The sequence below is a fragment of the Artemia franciscana genome, chromosome 2 (genome assembly GCF_032884065.1).
Source record: "Artemia franciscana chromosome 2, ASM3288406v1, whole genome shotgun sequence".
Classification (NCBI taxonomy): Eukaryota; Metazoa; Arthropoda; class Branchiopoda; order Anostraca; family Artemiidae; genus Artemia; species Artemia franciscana.
The window spans coordinates 64,238,741-64,257,648 of record NC_088864.1 but is presented as its reverse complement, the minus strand read 5'-3'; the positions used below and the strand labels follow the sequence as shown (position 1 = coordinate 64,257,648).

The 18,908-nt window shown below is 36.8% G+C and overlaps 1 protein-coding gene across 1 annotated transcript in view; it reads right to left on the bottom strand.

Moving 5' to 3' along the window:
- The window catches only part of LOC136043942 (uncharacterized), an 89,366-nt gene that overhangs the window by 50,091 nt on the left and 20,367 nt on the right, over positions 1-18,908 (bottom strand). Inside the window, exon 2 of the mRNA XM_065729010.1 lies at positions 14,860-15,051. Coding sequence (XP_065585082.1) covers positions 14,860-15,051 — 192 coding nt within the window. The remainder of the gene's footprint in view (positions 1-14,859; positions 15,052-18,908) is intronic.

Sequence of the window (18,908 nt, the reverse complement as noted above, 5' to 3'; positions counted from 1 at the left end):
TCGTATGTTTTTATTACGTATATGAGGCGGTTCACCCCCTCGTCAATAACTCGATCTTTACACTAAAGCTTAAATTTTGTCTCAATTCCTTAAGAATGCTCCCTGAATCACAAAGGCTGTAGAATAAATAGCTGAAATTAATAAACTTACTTTTTAAAAAAAATCCTACATTTTGCTATATAGGAACTTGAAACTTCTCTGGTACGCTAAATCTAATGGTGGAATTTTCATTAAGATTCCTTGACTGTTAAAGGATGTTTTCAACCTTCTTTGAGAATCATGCAAATTTTCTCGGGCTCTTAACTTTTGATTAAATAAAAAAAAACAAGTTTTTTTAACTGAAAGTAAGGAGCGACATTAAAACCTAAAACGAACAGAAATTACCCCGTATATGAAAGGGGCTGTTCCCTCTTCAACGCCCTGCTCTTTGCGCTAAAGTTAGACTCTTTCTCTCAACTCTACTTTTTAAAACAGTGTAAACTTTAGCGTAAAGAGCAGGGCGTTGAAGAGGGAACAGCCCCTTTGATATACGGGGTAATTTCTTTTCGTTTTAAGTTTTAATGTCACTCCTTAATTTCAGTAAAAAAAAAACTTGTTTTTCTTATCTAATTTCTGAATGTTTTTTAGTTAATCTATGTTTTGATTTCGGCTCTCCGCAGATGAATAATTAAAGCGAAATTCGTATTTTTATTTATTTGGCTAAATGGCTTTCCCATAGTTTTGATCGAATGATTATGAGAAAAAAGAGGGGGGAGGAGGCCCAGTGGCCCTCCAATTTTTAGGGTACTTAGAAAGGCAACTAGAACTTTTAGTTTTTTACGAACGTTTTCATTAATAAAAGATATACGTAACTTACGAATTAGCTTACGTAACAAACTTCTATATTAGTATGTTTTTATTACATATATGAGAGAATTCGCCCACTCGTTAATACCTAGCTCTTCACACTAAAGCTTAAATTTTGTCCCCTGAATCCCAAAGGCCGTAGAATAAATAGTTGAAATTACTAAAAATACTTTAGCGTAAAGAGTGAGGTATTAGGAGGAGGTGAGCCCCTTATATGCGTAATATTTTCAGTTTGTTTTAAGTTTTAATGCTACTCCTTACTTTCAGCTGAAAAAAAACTTTTTAATATTTATTTTTTCATTGTTTTTTTTTAGATAATATTAGAAAATGCTGCGCCCCCTTCATGGAAATCTTCTTCCCCCATGACAAATCCCTCCATGGAAAGTTTCTCCACATAACTCCTCTTCTCAACCGCTCCTCCCAACCAAAACATCCCCCTGAAAACGTCTGTGCACTTCCCAATAACTATTACTATGTGTATGTTTGTATGTATTTATTTATAACCCATCATACAAAATAATGAAGTGATGGAGTACATTGAAAAAAAAAGGAAAAAAAGAAGAAAGAAACAACATATCGTAATTACATTCTAAAATACAATCAAAAATAATTACACGTCAAAAAACAACATTTTGCCATTCATGGCCGGTTTACTTATAGCACATGTGTACATTCAGCTCAGCTAAGTTAGTGCACGGGTGAGGCAAGCTATATTTTTTCATCAAATAGGAGTTGCGGGTCCACGGAGGAACTCGCAACAGAAACTTAGCAAATTTGAAGAAAACGTGTTTCATCCTAAGAAGGTTAGATTCACTAAATATAGGGTAAAACGGTACTTAATACAGAATATGTGGCACGACGACACTATTGTAAATTCTCGCAAGATGGGCTCTATTCAAATGAAACTGAGAACTAACAATTTTACCATATGCACAACGGATTTTCGTTTCCATACTTTCTAGCATTAATAGCCTGGTTTTCTTCAGATTTTTTTCCAATATGAAGGCCAAGTTATTTCAACTTAAGACAAAGCTGTATTATCTGATCTGATGTATTATCTGATCTAGTTGTATCTATTTCATTAAAAATCAAAACATCACATTTTTCAACATTTAGGGAAAGTCCAATATCACTGTAGTTTTTACATATCTCCAAAAAACATTTTTGTAGCCCACTGATAGTCCTACTAATATTAAAAACGTCGTCTGCATAATATAATATCGACCAATCAGTACCATTATATATACAGCACGAAGAAAGTTGGCACTGAGCTGGAAGCGTTGCATTATTATAAACCGTGGGAGAAGTAACCGCACCCTGCTTAACCTCGATATGAATTGGTATATCATCAGTCAGCAAATTGCTTCCAGGTATACGTATTTTTGCTTTCATATGGCGGTACATGTACAAAAGATGTCAAAAGTCTAGCGATACACCACGGTTCAAAAGCTCATTCATTGCTTGGGGATGCAACAACCAATCAAATGCTTTACTAACATCGTATGTTCCAAGCGCTAGAGTACCACCGGATTTATCTGCATCGATCAACAAATTGCACAGACATTTTAGAGCATGGAAGCAACCAAGCTTAGGCTGGAAGCCAAACTAGTGAGGAGACATGTAACAGAAAGAACGTAGGTTATTAGTTATAAGTAATTCAAACACCTTCGCAAAAATGCTTGAAACAGTTATAGGTCGATACGATGAGCATTCAAACGGATCCTTCCCTTTTTTTAGAATCGGTGAAATAAGACCAACACAGAAAGAATCTGGAACTATACCGCAGCAAAAAATCATTTGGTACAACAAATAAAGATGACACATAAGCTTATCAGACCCATTTTGTAAATGAAGGGCGCATATGCCATCATAACCCATGGACTGTCTTTTGTTAAGCTTTCGTATAACATCACATAATTCACTAGAACTTACTACAAAGGTACCTGGTCCAGGAGTACGTAAGCGATTATTTAAATCCGTTTCAAATTTCTTGAGAATGTCAACGTCAGGTTCGGTGAACTGACTTTTGAAATATGAATGCCACTGGTACTCACTAATTGTAGTTTTGCTTTCCCGAGTTTTATTATTTGCCAAACGAGTTTTCCATAGCTTATTAGGGTCATTCGCGATCGATTCCGCAATTGCAAAACCTTGGCCAACCCGGTGAGGTTTGAGCTCCTTCTGAAAGTGGCGCTTAGTAAGTAACCGTAAAGTATTTACAACTCCGTTTCTAGGTTTATCACAATAATTCCACAGACGTAACCAAAATTTAGAGGACTGACAAGCGGATCTGAGGCTCTCGTTACTGGACCATCCAAATTTTTCGGTTCCAGATCTACACGTTCTCACTGGGACAGCAAATTTTTCGGCATTTTTTAGAGCGTGGGTAAACTGCGCACAATAAAAATTCATTTCAATACGAATGTCAGACTTGTCCATCCCAGGTTTCCGTTGGAGCAGTTGAAACGGAACTCGGATTTTATTTAGCATGAAGTCACACTCCCCTTGGAAGATACCCTTATCAATCTTGTCCCAATATTTAACATGTAAAAATTTAGATTTCCTTTTGGCAAATTCAGAAGAGGGAGTATCTGGGACGGGAATCAACAGGAACAAAGGGATATGATCACTATATTCACCTTCCAAACCGAATTTCACAATAAGATCTGGATTGGGAGGATGGAGAAAGATTACATGATCAAGATTAGAAGTGTTTCCAGAAGTTGAAGTAAACGAATAATTTCGGTCTTTCGGTACAATTGAGTAAATGGTTGGTAGAATAGATAGAAACGTTTCAGCTCTAGCACTTGAATTCTCAAGTAGATCGCAGTTAAAGTCTCCAATAAGTATACACTTTTTGTTCATCTTCTCGATCTTTTTTACCAGTTTGGCCACCTTTCTGCAAGCAATAGCAAATTTTCTTTCAGAAGCTTCGTCCCTTTAATTGGTTGGAAGATAAAGATTGACTATTACCAAGTTATCAACCGTCACAGCAAGATAGCAATCACTCATTTCAAGTAGTTCTGATTGACAAATTGTCACGACGGCTAAACCACCGCTTGGCCTTCCTTTAGCTTTAAATCTTCTTGCAGGGGAGAGATGTAATGTTACATTAGAGGAAGGGCATAAAAGCTGAGAATTCAAATCCGTCGAAAAGTGTTCCTGAATACAGATGACACTAAGGGATTCGCATAACTTTTCCAGGACTGGTAGTTTATCAAGAATGCCACCGTTAATATTCCATGACATAACAGAAAGAAAACCATCAATATTCATTGAAAGCTGTTAGATTTGTACTGTTTAGCAGTCAACTTTCGGGGCAGGACACTGAATAACATGAGTGACCCGAAGCTTTGCACACAACACATCTTTTCTTCTGCATGCATGGCTGCTCTTTGGTACTTTTATGGTCGGAGCCTGCGCACTGGGAACAGACCTCGGCATTATGACAATCGACCGCCAGATGTCCTACACGGTGGCATTTGAAACAACGGCGTGGTAATGTTTGAAAAACATCAATACGAAAGCATTCAAAACCGATCTTGAGAGATTCCTTCATATAAGCCTCCAAGGCTTCTTTTGACGGGAAATAAAGTCTAAAAGTGCGGGACTGACCGATCTGCTCAGCTTTTTCGCAGGATGGGATCAACTTAGCCACATCTTCTGCTTTAAAATCATTTGGTGGTCAAAGTTTGTAACTTGCAGCCCCTCCCATGGGGGCTAGGTGCCCTCCAATTTTTTGGTCACTTAAAAAGGGCACTAGAACTTTTCACTTCTGTTCGAACGAACATTCTCGCAAAATTCCAAAAAAATTGGAAGTTTTAGTTCCCTTTTGAAAGTCAAAAGTGATGAAGGGTAACAAGCACTCCCCTCCATACCACCCCTCTTTTCACCAATGGAGTCTTATTGAAATTGTGAGACCATAATTCTGCTCAACATATTCCAAAGAACAAATAACAATGCCTCTAGGGCTGACACAACCCCCAATGCCCTAAGGATAGGGCTATAACTCATGCCTGGGGTTTATCTGTTCGAACGAACATTCTTGCAAAATTCTAGGACCCCTGGGTTGATACGGTCACCCCTGGGAAAAAGAAAAAAACAACAAATAAACAAACAAATAAACACGCATCCGTGATTTGTCTTCTGGTAAAAAAATACAAAATTCTACATTTTTGTAGATGTTTAACTGTTTAAAATACGGTAAGTCAGTCGGGTGCCAAAAACAACCCTTAGGCAATTTTTGGAAAGCATCTAGCAAGTCCTCCTTCGTTTTTCTGGGCACCCACGCATCAAAACCATAGCTCAACACTATCTTCACTGTAGCCTCTAATACCCCAATCTTGGTTAACAGCCATATCTTTCCATTCTTAAAAAAAAAATTCAAATGTGACCTCGGATCCCTGTAACTGGCGACCGATTTACATTTTACCTTTATTTAGGAAAATTTATTAAAAAGTTATTTATATGCGATTGTATGATTTTTGAATTCGAAGAAAAAACCAAATTTTTCAAATTCGAGAATGTCCATCATTGTATGATTGACAGTTTGGTTTCAGAAGTAAACAATCCACTAGTCATGCAGCTACACCAACTTTTAAGTTTTGTTGATAATGCGCTTGAAAACAATATGGTTCCTTTAACTGTTTTTGTAGATTTCCGTAAGGCTTTTGACACTGTTGATTTCAATACTCTTCTAAGTAGACTAAGCGGGCTTGGGTTAGGTAGTACTTGTGTAAAATGGTTTTCATTGTACTTACATGGCCGCACTATCAAAGTTACTTTATCAGATATATTAAGCAGAGAGTTCGGTGTTAAGAGTGGAGTACCTCAAGGCTCCGTGCTGGGACCTCTACTTTATCTTATTTATGTTAATTCGTTGGCTCTTTCGCGGATGACACTGCGATAACAGTAATTGGTAGTTGTTTGATGCAGGTTGTACATAAGGCTAATTTAGCACTTGAACTTTTGCACAGTTTTACAGTTGGTAGTTCCCTAGCAGTTAACATATCTAAAACAAATTACATTATCTTTAGTAGAACAGGTTGGTTACTTAATGATAATAATAACATATTTTTTGGACATTTACCCATTAAACAAGTTTTTGAAATTAAGTATTTGGGGTTTTATTTAGACAATAATATTAGTTGGAAAAAGCATTGTAGTGTTATTGGTGCGAAAATGGCAAGGGGTCTAGGAATCCTGAGACGTATAAAAAAAAAATATTTCCATTCAAGATTTTAGAAATCATTTATTTTTCCCTTCTTCATCCTGATATAGATTACGGTTGCGTTCATTGGGCCAGCAGTTTTTGTTTTCTAATTATAAAAGGATCCAGATTTTCCAAAATAAAAGCATTCGATTGATTGCGGGCATAAGAGAGCAGGTTGAATCCAAAACTATTGCTGGCTTTTCCCCGTGTAGTGTTTTAAATGTTGATCATACTCGTGACTATCAGGCATCAATTTTTGTGTTCCAGAGCATGAAACATATATATGCCCTGAGTATTTTCAAGATTCTTTTTCCATAAACCAGGAGTACCATAATTATGATACAAGAAATTCACAACTTTTAAGCCATGAAAAAAGAAAAAAAGTCAGATCATCATATGTGGTTCATAATCTGGGGCCTTCTGTTTGGAATAATCTGCCGGCTAGCATGAGGGAGTCTGTTACTTTATACGGGTTTAAAAATAAATTGTTCTGTCAATATAGATCATATCAATATAGATTCTATCAATATAGAAGTGACCGCAGGAACAGGGGATCCTGTAAACACCCCTTCCCAGTGTGGGGATGGTCTCATCTTTCCCACAGTTGTAAAAAGTCTCTTTTTTATTTGAGTTCGCATCTAGCATTCATTCAATGCAGTCGCATTTCGCTAGCCCTGATAATTAGTGACGTGTGATTTTTGGCACGATTATTTTGGATCCTTGGATATTTGGATATTTTTTAACAGTACGGTGAAGAAATCAATTAGCAGGTCTGTAAACTACTTTTGATAAATTTGAGCTAAAGATAATGGCTAAATTTAGTATTTATGATCTGGTTCTAGCAAAGTTTCGAGGATTCCACGATTGGCCAGTTCGTATTATTGAGGTTTTGGATCCAAAGACTGCGAACTCAAAGTCAAAAGTCTTTAAGTATCTGGTTTTTTGCTACGGGTCACGTGACACCCAGTTTGTTCTCGAGTCACAGCTTATGCAGTTTGAAGCAAATAAGGTTGAAGCTATGAAATCTACTAGCAAGGGTGTAAAGGGAGCATTTGATGATTTTATTCATCAACCGAACATTTATATAAAACTTTGCAAAGAGAAGCTAAAAGCTCAAATTCAAATTCCTGGGCAACAAACTATAGCGGGATCGTCGGCTATTATTACTCGCATTTCCGCGACAGAACAGGAAATCCAAAGTGTGATGGGAAATCTTGCTAAAAAAATAGACGAAAAGCTGGATGAAAAACTAGTGGCCACTGCCGCTGGTAGGCAGTCTCTATCCAGTGACACTTTGCATGCCATAAAAGCTCAGAGTTCAACTATCGTTAGTGAAGTTTATTCAGCTTTGATTGTTGAGTTTGAACCGAAATTCTTAGCCCTCAGTAACGAGCTGAAATTTCTAAGAAATCAAATAATATTTCTTGAGGAGAGAGTTAAGAATGCAGAGCAGAAATTGGATATGTATGATCAGGACTTAAGGCTAGATAGTCTTCTTTTCAACGGTATCAAACAGCCTCCAACTAGTGACTTAAAGTCTGTAATCGGGGGTGTGATTCGCAATAAAATGGAAATATCTGAAGTGTCTGATGGTGATATTGTGGAAGTGAGAAGATTTAAAATAAACAGTTCTACAACTCGTCAAGATACCATAGCTCCGGTCCTAGTCAAATTCAGGTCGAAAGAAATTGCCCAAAAAGTTTTTAAGCTTAAGTCGAAACTAGTGTGCACTGGTATATTTGTATCAGAAAATTTAACAAAGCAGAGACGGGACATTCTGAACCTAGCACGTGAAAAATACGGTAATAAACAAGTGTGGTCTGATCAAGGTCGAATTTATATACGTCTTGCGAGTGATGCTTTCCCCCGTCGCCTATGGTCGTTGCAAGATGTCGCTTAGATTGTTTTTTTTTTTTTTCAATAGGAATCAGTACAGTTTATATTGTTCTTATTTCTTGATAATTAGTTTTGCCGTTACACCAGAAGGATCGGTTGGATGAATTAGAAAATAATGCTTTAGATGTTAATGAAATTTTAGAGTGTAAAATTGCTCAAGATAGTGTTGTAAAATGCCCTGAGCCAGTAAGAAAAAGTCAGTATGTATCATTTGAATTTCCAATACGGAAAGAAAATAAGAGTTTTCGTGTGTCTGAATGGAATTGCCATGTTACGTCACCGTCTGAGGATATTGAAAATTTTTTGTCTGCTATGAATAGTAGTATTGATGTATTAGGTATTTGTGAAACGTTTTTATCTATGGACAGCCGTCTCTCGTCTTACATTTTTCCAGGTTACCAAATGATTTCGAAGGTTAGAAATCGGATGAGACAAGGAGGTTTGTCTTTTTTGTTGAAAAATGGAATAAATTTTGAAGAAAGGGATGATTTATGCCTTTGGATTGAAGGGAAGGTGGAAATTGTATTTGTTGAGAATAAAAAGATAGTAATTTGTTTGGTTTATAAACCACCTAGCACTCCCTCGGTTGAGTTCCTTAATTTATTTGATGATTATTTATGTAAACTTCTGTCTGTAAAAAATGAATGCATAATCATGGGTGATTTTAATTTTGATTTGTTATGTTTGAACAGCTATAATTTTGAGTTTTTTAACTTGATGTTATCGCATGGTTATTTTCCAATGAATCGCCTTCCTTCTAGAATAACTGAACATTCTGCTACTCTTATTGATAATGTGTTTCTCCCATCAAATTTAGTTCCTGATTCATATTGTGATATCATGATCCATCCGGGATCTGATCATCTTCCTGTTTCATGTACGATAAAGCAACAGAGCCCGTCTTACGAAAAGTCTAGGCGTAAACTTATAAGAGATCTTCGGCCGGCAAATTTACATGAGTTCCGTGAACAAATAAGTGTAATATCGTGGGAGAAAGTGTATGAAGAACCGGATCCCTCGCGTGCCCTCGACAACTTTCTTGGGATAATTACTCCGATATTTGAGTCTGCTTGTCCCTTGAAACTTACTAGGAAAAAAGAACGAGATATCCCCCGAAAACCCTGGATTGATGATGAAGGTGTTGAAGCTATAAATGCTCGTAACGCTTGCTTCTTTAAAAGTTTAAATGACTCATCTGAAGAAAGTAAAAATGAATATACTCGTCAACGAAATTTAGTGAATAAGTTAAGACGTTCAAAAAAAAAAAAATATTACATCGAAAAATTTAATGAACAAAAGGGAGATATGCGGGGGACTTGGCAGACCATTAACGGCGTGATTAAAGGCACAGGTAAACATTATGGCCTCATAAATGCTATCACTGTCGAGGGTTTTACAGTCACTGATAAGCAGCAGATTGCTGACGAGTTTGGTAAATTCTTCTCTGGTATTGGAAGTAGAATCAGGGAAGACACTTCTCACGGAGACCCAACGAAAAGTGACACGCTCTTTGAAGATAATCGAGGTGAACATCATAAATTTCAATTTGAAAAAGCGTCAATTGAAGAATTAACAAAAATTGTGAAGAATTTAAAGTCAAATGCTGCTGGTATTGACGGTTTGAATCTGAAAGCATTCAAAGTAGTTTCAGTGTATCTACTACCATGTCTTCTCTACCTCGTTAACCTGTCACTTGAAGTCAGCCAATTCCCTGAAGCGCTTAAGCAAGCAAAGGTCCTACCACTGTTCAAATCAGGCAATAAGCAAGATATGACGAACTATCGACCTATAAGCTTGTTACCACTATTCTCAAAGATATACGAGAAAATAGTACATCGACAGCTGTATGAACATTTAGACAAGCTCAGAATATTAAGTGAAGCACAGTTCGGTTTCAGAACTAAACATTCAACTGTTCATGCGGCATACCATCTAATGGAGTACGTTAATAGTGCCCTAGAAAGGAATCTTATCCCTCTTACTGTGTTCATAGATTTTAAAAAAGCATTTGATACCGTTGATTTTAATCTTTTATTAAGTAGGCTAGCTTGTTTGGGAGTCCTTGAGAAGTGTTTGGATTGGTTTAGGTCTTACTTGCATGGTAGGTCAACAGGAAGATTATATCTCAACAGATTTTAATTTTTGTATACCAGGTTTTAAATGGATTGTCTCCTCAATATTTTAGAAGTTTTTATCGATATAATTCAAATTATCACGATTATTCTACTAGGAGCTCTGATCAGCTGACTAGTGAAATCAGGCATACAACGCGATCTGGGTTTATGATTAAACATGTAGGTGTTGTTACTTGGAACTCAATTCCAGAGAGTGTTAGGTGTTCTGAAAACCTTATGTTATTTAAAGTAAGAATACAAAATTATTTTTTCAATAAATTATAGATTATATTGGTTAAATTTTTATTCCTTTTTTTTCTTTTTTTTTTATGATGAGAGATGGCTGTTTAGAGATTTTATAGTGTTTCGTCTGTTATTTTTTTTTCTTTCTTTTTTTTGCGTATTTCTTTGATTTTGAATGAATAGTTATCATTTATTTGTTGTAGTTTTGCTGCTGAACAGGGACATTTTAGGTCCCTAAATTGAGCAGCATATTATTGATTGTAAGTGCAATTTTAGTAATTTTTATTTGATGAAATAAATGCATACCTACCTACCTACCTACTTGAGTTACTGACTGTCATGTTTAGGCCGTGTCTGTTTAGGATCTTTTTCAGCTGGTCACCCAGTTTTGACGATGAGGTTGCGAAAATTTTCTTTTGCCCTGCCAATGGTACGTTTCCAATTAGAGATTGCTTTGTTTTAGTATCCTTTGCTGCATTTTTTAACTTTTTTTTCTATATCTGACTTAAGTAAATTTATTATTTTGAAGGACTAAGCTACGAACTAACCATGGCTAACAGCTCATAGGTTTCAGTCCAGACATCTAAATCAACAGCAAATCAGCGACACCAGCATGATTAAATTTATCATAAGCCGCGCAATAGCGCGGCCTAAGTAAAGAACAAGGTTGGCATATTATTCTTTTCTTAATTTTTAGACTAGGAGACTTCGTATTGAAGGTCGATTGTCGGCAACTAACCTCCCTCCTGTCCCCATCATTTCCCCAAACACATCCAATTAATATTTTTAGATAGCTGTTTTGTTCAACGTAGTTTAAAAATCAAAAATTTGTGACTTTGAGGATTGCAACCCCCAAAGCCGTCAGGGCAAGGTTTGTAAGTTATTCCTTGGGGGTATATGAGGTATTTATAGAAAGCATGGTCTTACAAACATTGGAAGGTTCATTGGATTGGTAATCAGAAGGTCTTGCTCCCTTTTTAAGAGTCAAAGTGATTGTGGGGCAGTTATCCCCGCCTACACACACACACACACACACACAAAATTCGTATTTTCCGTAAACGCATCTAATAGAAATTTTGAGATACCTAGTTTATTCAAAATAGTTTAAATATCATATAGCAAGGCTTTTGGGGTTGAAACAAACCCTTAAAGCCTGGGGACAAGGGTTGTAAGCCATGCCCCAGGGACATATAAGGTTTTTGTGGAAGGGTTGTAGAAACTTTAGAGGAGGCTCATTTGGTTCAAAATTGGAAGTTCTAGTTCCCTTTTGAAAGTCAAAAGTGATGAAGGGTAACAAGCACTCCCCTCCATACCACCCCTCTTTTCACCAATGGAGTCTTCTTGAAATTGTGAGACCATAACTCTGCTCAACATATTCCAAAGAACAAATAACAATGCCTCTAGGGCTGACACAGCCCCAATGCCCTAAGGATAGGGCTATACGTCATGCCTGGGGTTTATGAAGTTTTTATGGAATGGGTGGTCGTATAAACTTCAGATTATGCTTATTTGATTTGAAATTGGAAGTTATTTTACGTTTTTTAAGAGTCAAAAGTAATTTGAGAGCCCCCCCCCCCCCCAACTATCATTTCCCCGAAGACATCTAATCAAAATTTGAAGGCCTATTGCAACTTTTGATGCCATAATATCGCTGTGAAGTTTCAAAGACATGTTACAATCCACGTGAAAACCTAGATACCTCACCCAATCAACCTGTTCAAGGGATATGCCAGATAATAATATTCACACTCTCAGATGTACGGGTGTGTCAATTCGACTGAAAGCCATAAAATTTGTCTTTTTTACATTAATTGCCAACATAGTTATAGTTGTAAACACATTTAAGTTATTTAAGCCTATATTTACTTTATTTATCCGATCATCAACAGAGATATCACAAAAAGAAATAGCCGTGTAATCAGCAAAAGATGTGAGACATGAATCATGGAGATAAAATCTCATAATATCCACATTAACCAAATGTAAGAGCAAAACAGGATATGGTTGTAAGTTATGCCCTGGGGACATATAAGGTTTTTATGGAGTGGGCGGTCGTATAAACCTAAGATGGGGCTCATTTGATTTGGAATTGGAAGTTATAGTGCCCTCTTTAAGAGGCAAAAGTGATTTGAGAGTAATCAGTCCGCCCACACCCATTGTTTCCCCAAACACATCCAATCAAAACTTGGAGATAGCAATTTTAATCATCATAATTGAAGGGTCCGGAAATTATGTCTATAAGGAAGACAGCCACCCACAGCTCTCAGGACAAGGGTTGTAAGTTATGCCCTGGGAGCATATAAGGTTTTTATAGAAAGGGGGGCCGTATATGCTTTTTTAGGGGACTCATTGGATTGGTAATCAGAATTTCAAGTGCCATTTTTAAGAGTCAAAGTGATCAGAGTTCAGCTACCCCCCACCCCACACACGTCGTGTTTTCCCGAGATGCATCTAATAGAAATTTTGAGACAGTCCTTTTATTCAAAGTAGCCCAAAGATAATATAACAAAGCTTTTTGGGATTAATATAAACTATCAGAGGCTGTGGGGTGGATGGTTGTAAGTTATGCCCCTCATTTGTAAATTATGCCCCTGTATTTATGCTCCTGTATTTAAGGTTCTTATAGAAGTGATAGTTGTATAAACTTTAGATGTGCCTCATTTGGCTGAAATTGAAAGTTCTAATTCCCTTTTAAGAGTAAAAAATAACGGATTTCTATTAGCCTCCCACCCCCAACTTGCCCTCTTTTCACCAAACACATTTGATTGAAATTGTGCGATGGCCATTTTGTTTAAAATAGTCAAAAGAATATATAACAATGGCTCCAGGGTTGACACAACCTCACAACCCCAAGGAAAGGGCCTTGAGTCATACAATGGGGGTATATAAGGTTTTTATTGACTAAGTGGTCGTATAAAATGCGGATGGGTTTCACTTGATTTTGAATTGGATGTTACAGTGCCACTTTTATGAGTCAAAGTGATTTAAAAGCAACCCCACACCAGTATTGTTGAAAGGTTCAGTAATTATCCGTTTGGATTATGCCCCCCCCCCTCCGAAGTTTTAGAGCAAGGGCTGTCAGTTAGGCAGTTTTTCATTGTTTATGCATAGTATATGCTATTGAGAAGAGGCATGTATGTTTGACTTATAATTTCTCAAAATACCAAGAAAATTTAGATGAGTCTTTCAGGGAATGTTGAGGGGAGTGTTGAACCAAATCAAAACCTGTTATGTGGATATGGGTTGTCGAAAGGGCAAAACTCAGGAATGAATGCTTGTGTTGATTAGGAAGTTTCAGGAAATGATAAGGGAGATTATCAACTGACCAAAAAGACCATATTTGCATGGTACTACTACTACAACTACTCCTGCTTCTACAGTTACCACAACTACAATTACTACTACCACTAATGTCACTAGAACTACTACTTCTGTACCAAGTACTGCTAAGACTGAGGATATTGAAAAAAATATCCGAGGAGACGTTGAGGGGAAAATTGAATCATCGATCCACGTAACTCCTCTGCTGCTTCATCAAATTCAAACCAAGACCTGCGGCTAACCTTATCAGAGGCTTAAAATATAACATGAATTGTAAATTCAGTTGAACATTTGATACATCCATTTCCTTGAGCATGCGAAAGAAAACAATAAAAAAGAAAAACACAACCAGAGGCAAGAAATTTTAACGAATATGCATGTTAAGGAAATATTGAAAGAAGAATTGAAGGAAAAATATTAATAAAGAAAGTATTAAGGCGGAAAAGTGAAAATGAAGTGGAACAAATACAAAGGTGTGAAAGTTAAGAATGAAGAGATTGATTATAAATATGAAAGAAATAGCAACCGACACTAGATAAAAACGAGAATCCGTGCAGCAAACAGATGCTGTGTTTTTCGTTTGTTTGAAGCGGCATTCAAAATCCAAATCTGGTTTTGATAAGTTCAGTGTATTTTATGTAAAAGACGGGCATATATCGCGCGTGGACTGGATAAGAAATTCTACGCATCTAAAAATGTAGCTCAGGTGGGGTATTACAATCCAATGTTTCGGATTCAAATTGAACACGAGAGCGGTTTAGTGATTAACTTGAAGGGGTGTCTTTGAATCTAGGTTCTTAATACTTAATTTAGAGTTTAGTTAAGAAATTTTTTTTAATTAATTTGGAACCATCTATTCATTAAAGTCATTTCAAAATATCAACCGTCCTTATCACTCTAACACCTTGTCTCATGTTGATGCAGCTTGCCCCGATAAGGGGGCAGTTTGACACACTTTCAACGTTCAATAAATTTTTTTAAGGTGTTCGCTTGAAAGACTGTTCAATTGAACATCTTTGACCCGGTCAATATCAAGCGTGACTTGGTAATAAAACAAACTATTAAAACTGTCTCAACTGTGTCCACTCTTTCTTACTACTCTTCCTACTACTACCCTTTAGTACATTTTCCCTAATTTGGTTCTATAGTGTTTTGCTTTACAAGAAGAATACTTATGCATGACTATCACTGGATTTTCTGCAGTGGTAATTAATAATCAATACTTACTCTTCAATATTTTTTATCTCTTCTGGGAAAACTTGTTCCTGGTGAAGAGCTTCTTCTATATATGTACTTCTTCTTCTTCTCTGGGGACAATCTTTTTTTGCTCTTACGTAACAACTTGTAGTCACTGTAGATAACACAGTAGGTAACAGCGTAATAGTTGTTGTAGATGTGAAGACTGTTGTTCTACCTGTACTATGAAAGTAAAAATATATAAATGATTAATTGCACTGAAGTAACTCTAACCATCCCTTAATTCATTCCGAGCATGCATACCTGTATTCAGAGACATATTTATGAATTTGAGACATACAAAATTGTGCGAACAGGAACAGAAAACTATGTCAATATACTGTTCAAATCGAAAATTAACAAACTGGTATATCTTCGTAAAAGGGGATCTGATGCTAACATTTTTGAATGACTCTATAATGAGGTAAACGTTGAGATGGCTAGAACACGCTCTGCGAATGAAGACTGACAGATAATTAAAGATTGTCCTTGTCAGCCAATCGGCCAAATAAAATAGGCGCCCCTCAATGTGGTGGGAGAATGTCGTAAAGAGAAAATATTATCATTGTTTGTATTTTTCTTATTTCATTGTTCTTGATTATACAAATCATAGAGAGGATTGATCTTGTCAGACCACCTAGTATGCAGTATTGTTATTCTTTAGTGAAATAAGACTAGCGACTGCTAAATTTAAATGGACCTCTAGTCCCTAGAATGAAAATCATATGGAAACCACTGGTACACTCTAAGTAGATCATGTACTCCAGCGAAGAACTTTCAAATATAAAACTATGTAATCATTTAAAGTTTGAAAGAGACTTTTAGAGTAAGTTTTGAAATCTTTATTGATTATCTGAAGCATGAAGGAGGAAGAGGAGAATGTGCCACTAGATTGTATAATCCAAACCGGTGGTACTGATCTCCGTTTCTTGACCCTAAGTTTGTGCTATGGGGTTGGGGATCAGCCACCCTATATTTTTCCAGAGTCTTCCTGATTTCTTCTTGTACCCAGTTAGAGCTGGGTCTACTCTGGCTGAGCTTACAGAGTCGCACCAATGATCCTTGTTCCAACTAAATCGGCGACACCAAGACTTGATCTCCGTCCTTACGGAAATATTTTAAGCCTAGTCTTCAATATTACATTCCAGTGGTGTTGAAATCAATTTTACTCCACACTTAACCCATGTTAGTTCTATTCATAACTGTAAACTGTGATTTTCTGATATTTTTCTTTTCGTTTTTCCAAAATTATGAAGTCTATAGACCAGCATCTAATTTTGTAAGTATCACCGCGTTGGGCCATTTAAATAAGCAAAACTAACTGGTTAAGTCTGACAAAGCTTTACATCCGTAAGAACAGTAAGTATGTTTCATCTGTTGATCGCTAATGACAACTAAATCTTGAAAGAAAAGCTACACCAATGTACTAACGGCAACGATAAATATTACCACTTTTACCACCACTAACAACGCACTGCAGCACCAAGTTCCAGCAGCCCAACACGACTACGCACGCTTCTCCTAAATCTGACTCTATTTAAAACATCTCTTATTACATCCTCCCATGAAGTTCTAATTTCTCTAAAATTCTTTCTTATGACCACTTCCTACCCAGTTCTGGGACTGCCTGTTTTTGTTTGACCCCAGTTGGTTAGCCAAAAAGGACGACATTTGGCAATCTGTCATCTTTCATTTGTAGAACGTGAGGATTTTAGCTTGAACCGGTTTGAATAGATCGTCAGATAAGTTACACACGTCACATGTAAACAGACAATTCCACAAATTTCAGAAACTCAAAAAGAACATATAAAATTGCTTGGAGGAAACAGAATGGGATAGTAAGCTAATACTGGATATGGGCAAACTTTGAAGGATCGGCAAATATGCTAAATTCACATTGGAATGCAGCTAACGCGTGGCCGGAGAAGCAAATCTTGTTATCTCCTATGAATTACACCCCAGAAATTTAGGATCCAGACAAATCTGGTAAGAGACGCTCGAACGCAATCTAACTGTCTGTGTCGAAACAGAACTCTTGATCGAGATAACATAAGCTGCATTTTTGATCACGGTTCAGTGAAGTGGTTGAACTGACAAAGTTGAATGTTCAAGTGCTTAATTTTCGTTTTTACTGCACGGTGGTCGTTAATGAGGGCGTTAGGCGTTCTTCAGTAAAAACAGGAATTAAGCATGGATGGCTGAAGTAGCGTGGGTTTTTTTACTTGCAGTGAACAACTGAAACTGCCCAAAGGTGAGAAAATTGGTGAAATGGAAAGCTAAGAAAATTGGTGGAATGGTAGGGTAAATAGGGGGGGTGGAATTGTTGTTTTTTCAAGGGAAATACGAAAAAAATTGTAAAAAGAATTCCCCAAAGTATCTTTCTAAGTTTAAGGAAGAGGGAGCGTCCCCCTTCAGTTGATACCATTGTTGGACTCTGGATCTAAGTCTAAAATTTGTTTTCAGTAAGCTCAACTACTTTCCAAAATAGTAAAAACGCCGTCATCTATATTTCAAGCCAGTCAAGCCATTTTCATAGAGATCTTACAATTATCTTTTAAAACTCATTGGCCTCATTGCGATTTGTAAAGTCGCAAATAAGCAAAACGATGAACGGGCTGGCCATCAGAAACAGATTTTAAGCAAAACAACGATTAAACGGCGATTAAAAACGAAGTTCTAGTAAAATGATTCTCGTCAGTGGAAGAAGCACTAAAGAACAAACTCGAAAATCAAAAGAGAAATATTGCCGGAGATTGGCGGAAAACTACTACTGCTGCTGCTAACAACCCCCCGCAGTGCCAAGCAGCGTAAGACCGATACAACTCCAGACGCCCCTCTTCCCTCCCAATCTATTTAAAACTATCTTATTTACACCTTCCCAAGAAGTTGCAATTTCCCTTAAATCCACCCATATGACATCTTTGAATCCAATCTGGCAGTGACCAGCTTTTGTATGACCCTAGAGGGTTGGCCGAAAATAATATTCTTTGGCAATCTGTCAAATTTCATCCTCAGAGCGTTTCCAGACTATCTCAACTATTCTACTGTTGTAAACTTAAAAAGTGGGATATAACCACATTTTTCGTACAGCTTACTGTTTATAATGTGGTCATTTAGATGGGTACTCAAAATAATATTTTGAAAATTTCTCTAGAGATAAAATTAATCCTCATCTGTCATTCGCGGTGCTCAGGTTTTAGAGCCATACCTGACTACTGTCGTCACGGTAGCTTCAAACATTCTAATCTCAGTTCGCAGACCTATTCTTCCAAACTTTTTTTCAAATTTAAATCAGCCCCCTGAACCATAGCTTTTTTATATTTAGCATCTTCACGGCATCCACTATCTTTACTAAGGACGCTACCTATGTAAGTGACGATATTCACTTCAACAATATTTTTGTTACCCAATATCACCTCTTCACCTTTGCTTATTCCCAGTCTAAGCGAATTGATCGGCTTAACATAAATTTTCAAACCTATTCTCGCACCCTGAAATCTAAAGACCTCAAAAGATCAATCATTAGCTCATATTTTTGTCTCAGATGCTCAAGTACTCAGCTTAATCAAGGTCTGGGAGAGTTTTATTCTCCTGTTAGAATTTATGCTCTCCTGTGGCTTTTGTTACGTCCCTTTAGGACAATATCCATGAAAAAGATATGGTGATAGAAAGGTGATTATATAAATGGTGATAGAAGGCAGCCCTACTTAACTCTTGATTGCATATGAAACCAGCTACCAACCTATCTTAACCACTGCCATATTGTTCTTCTACATGACACATGACACAAGTCATTTTAATGTGCGTACTAGTATAGTACCTTCACAAAAGCTGTTCTATCGGAAATGCCCACGCTTAATGAAAATCTATAAATCTAAGGACTAAAAGGGCTGATGACTCAGGTACTCTCTAACGCAAATATAAAAGTAAAATTTGGACAAAATGGTAGAGTTATACAAGTATTCTTTTTTCCAGAAATTACCCGTTAATTACTTACTTTCAACTTTTCTATTTTCTGTTTGTTTAATACCTGCAATAAC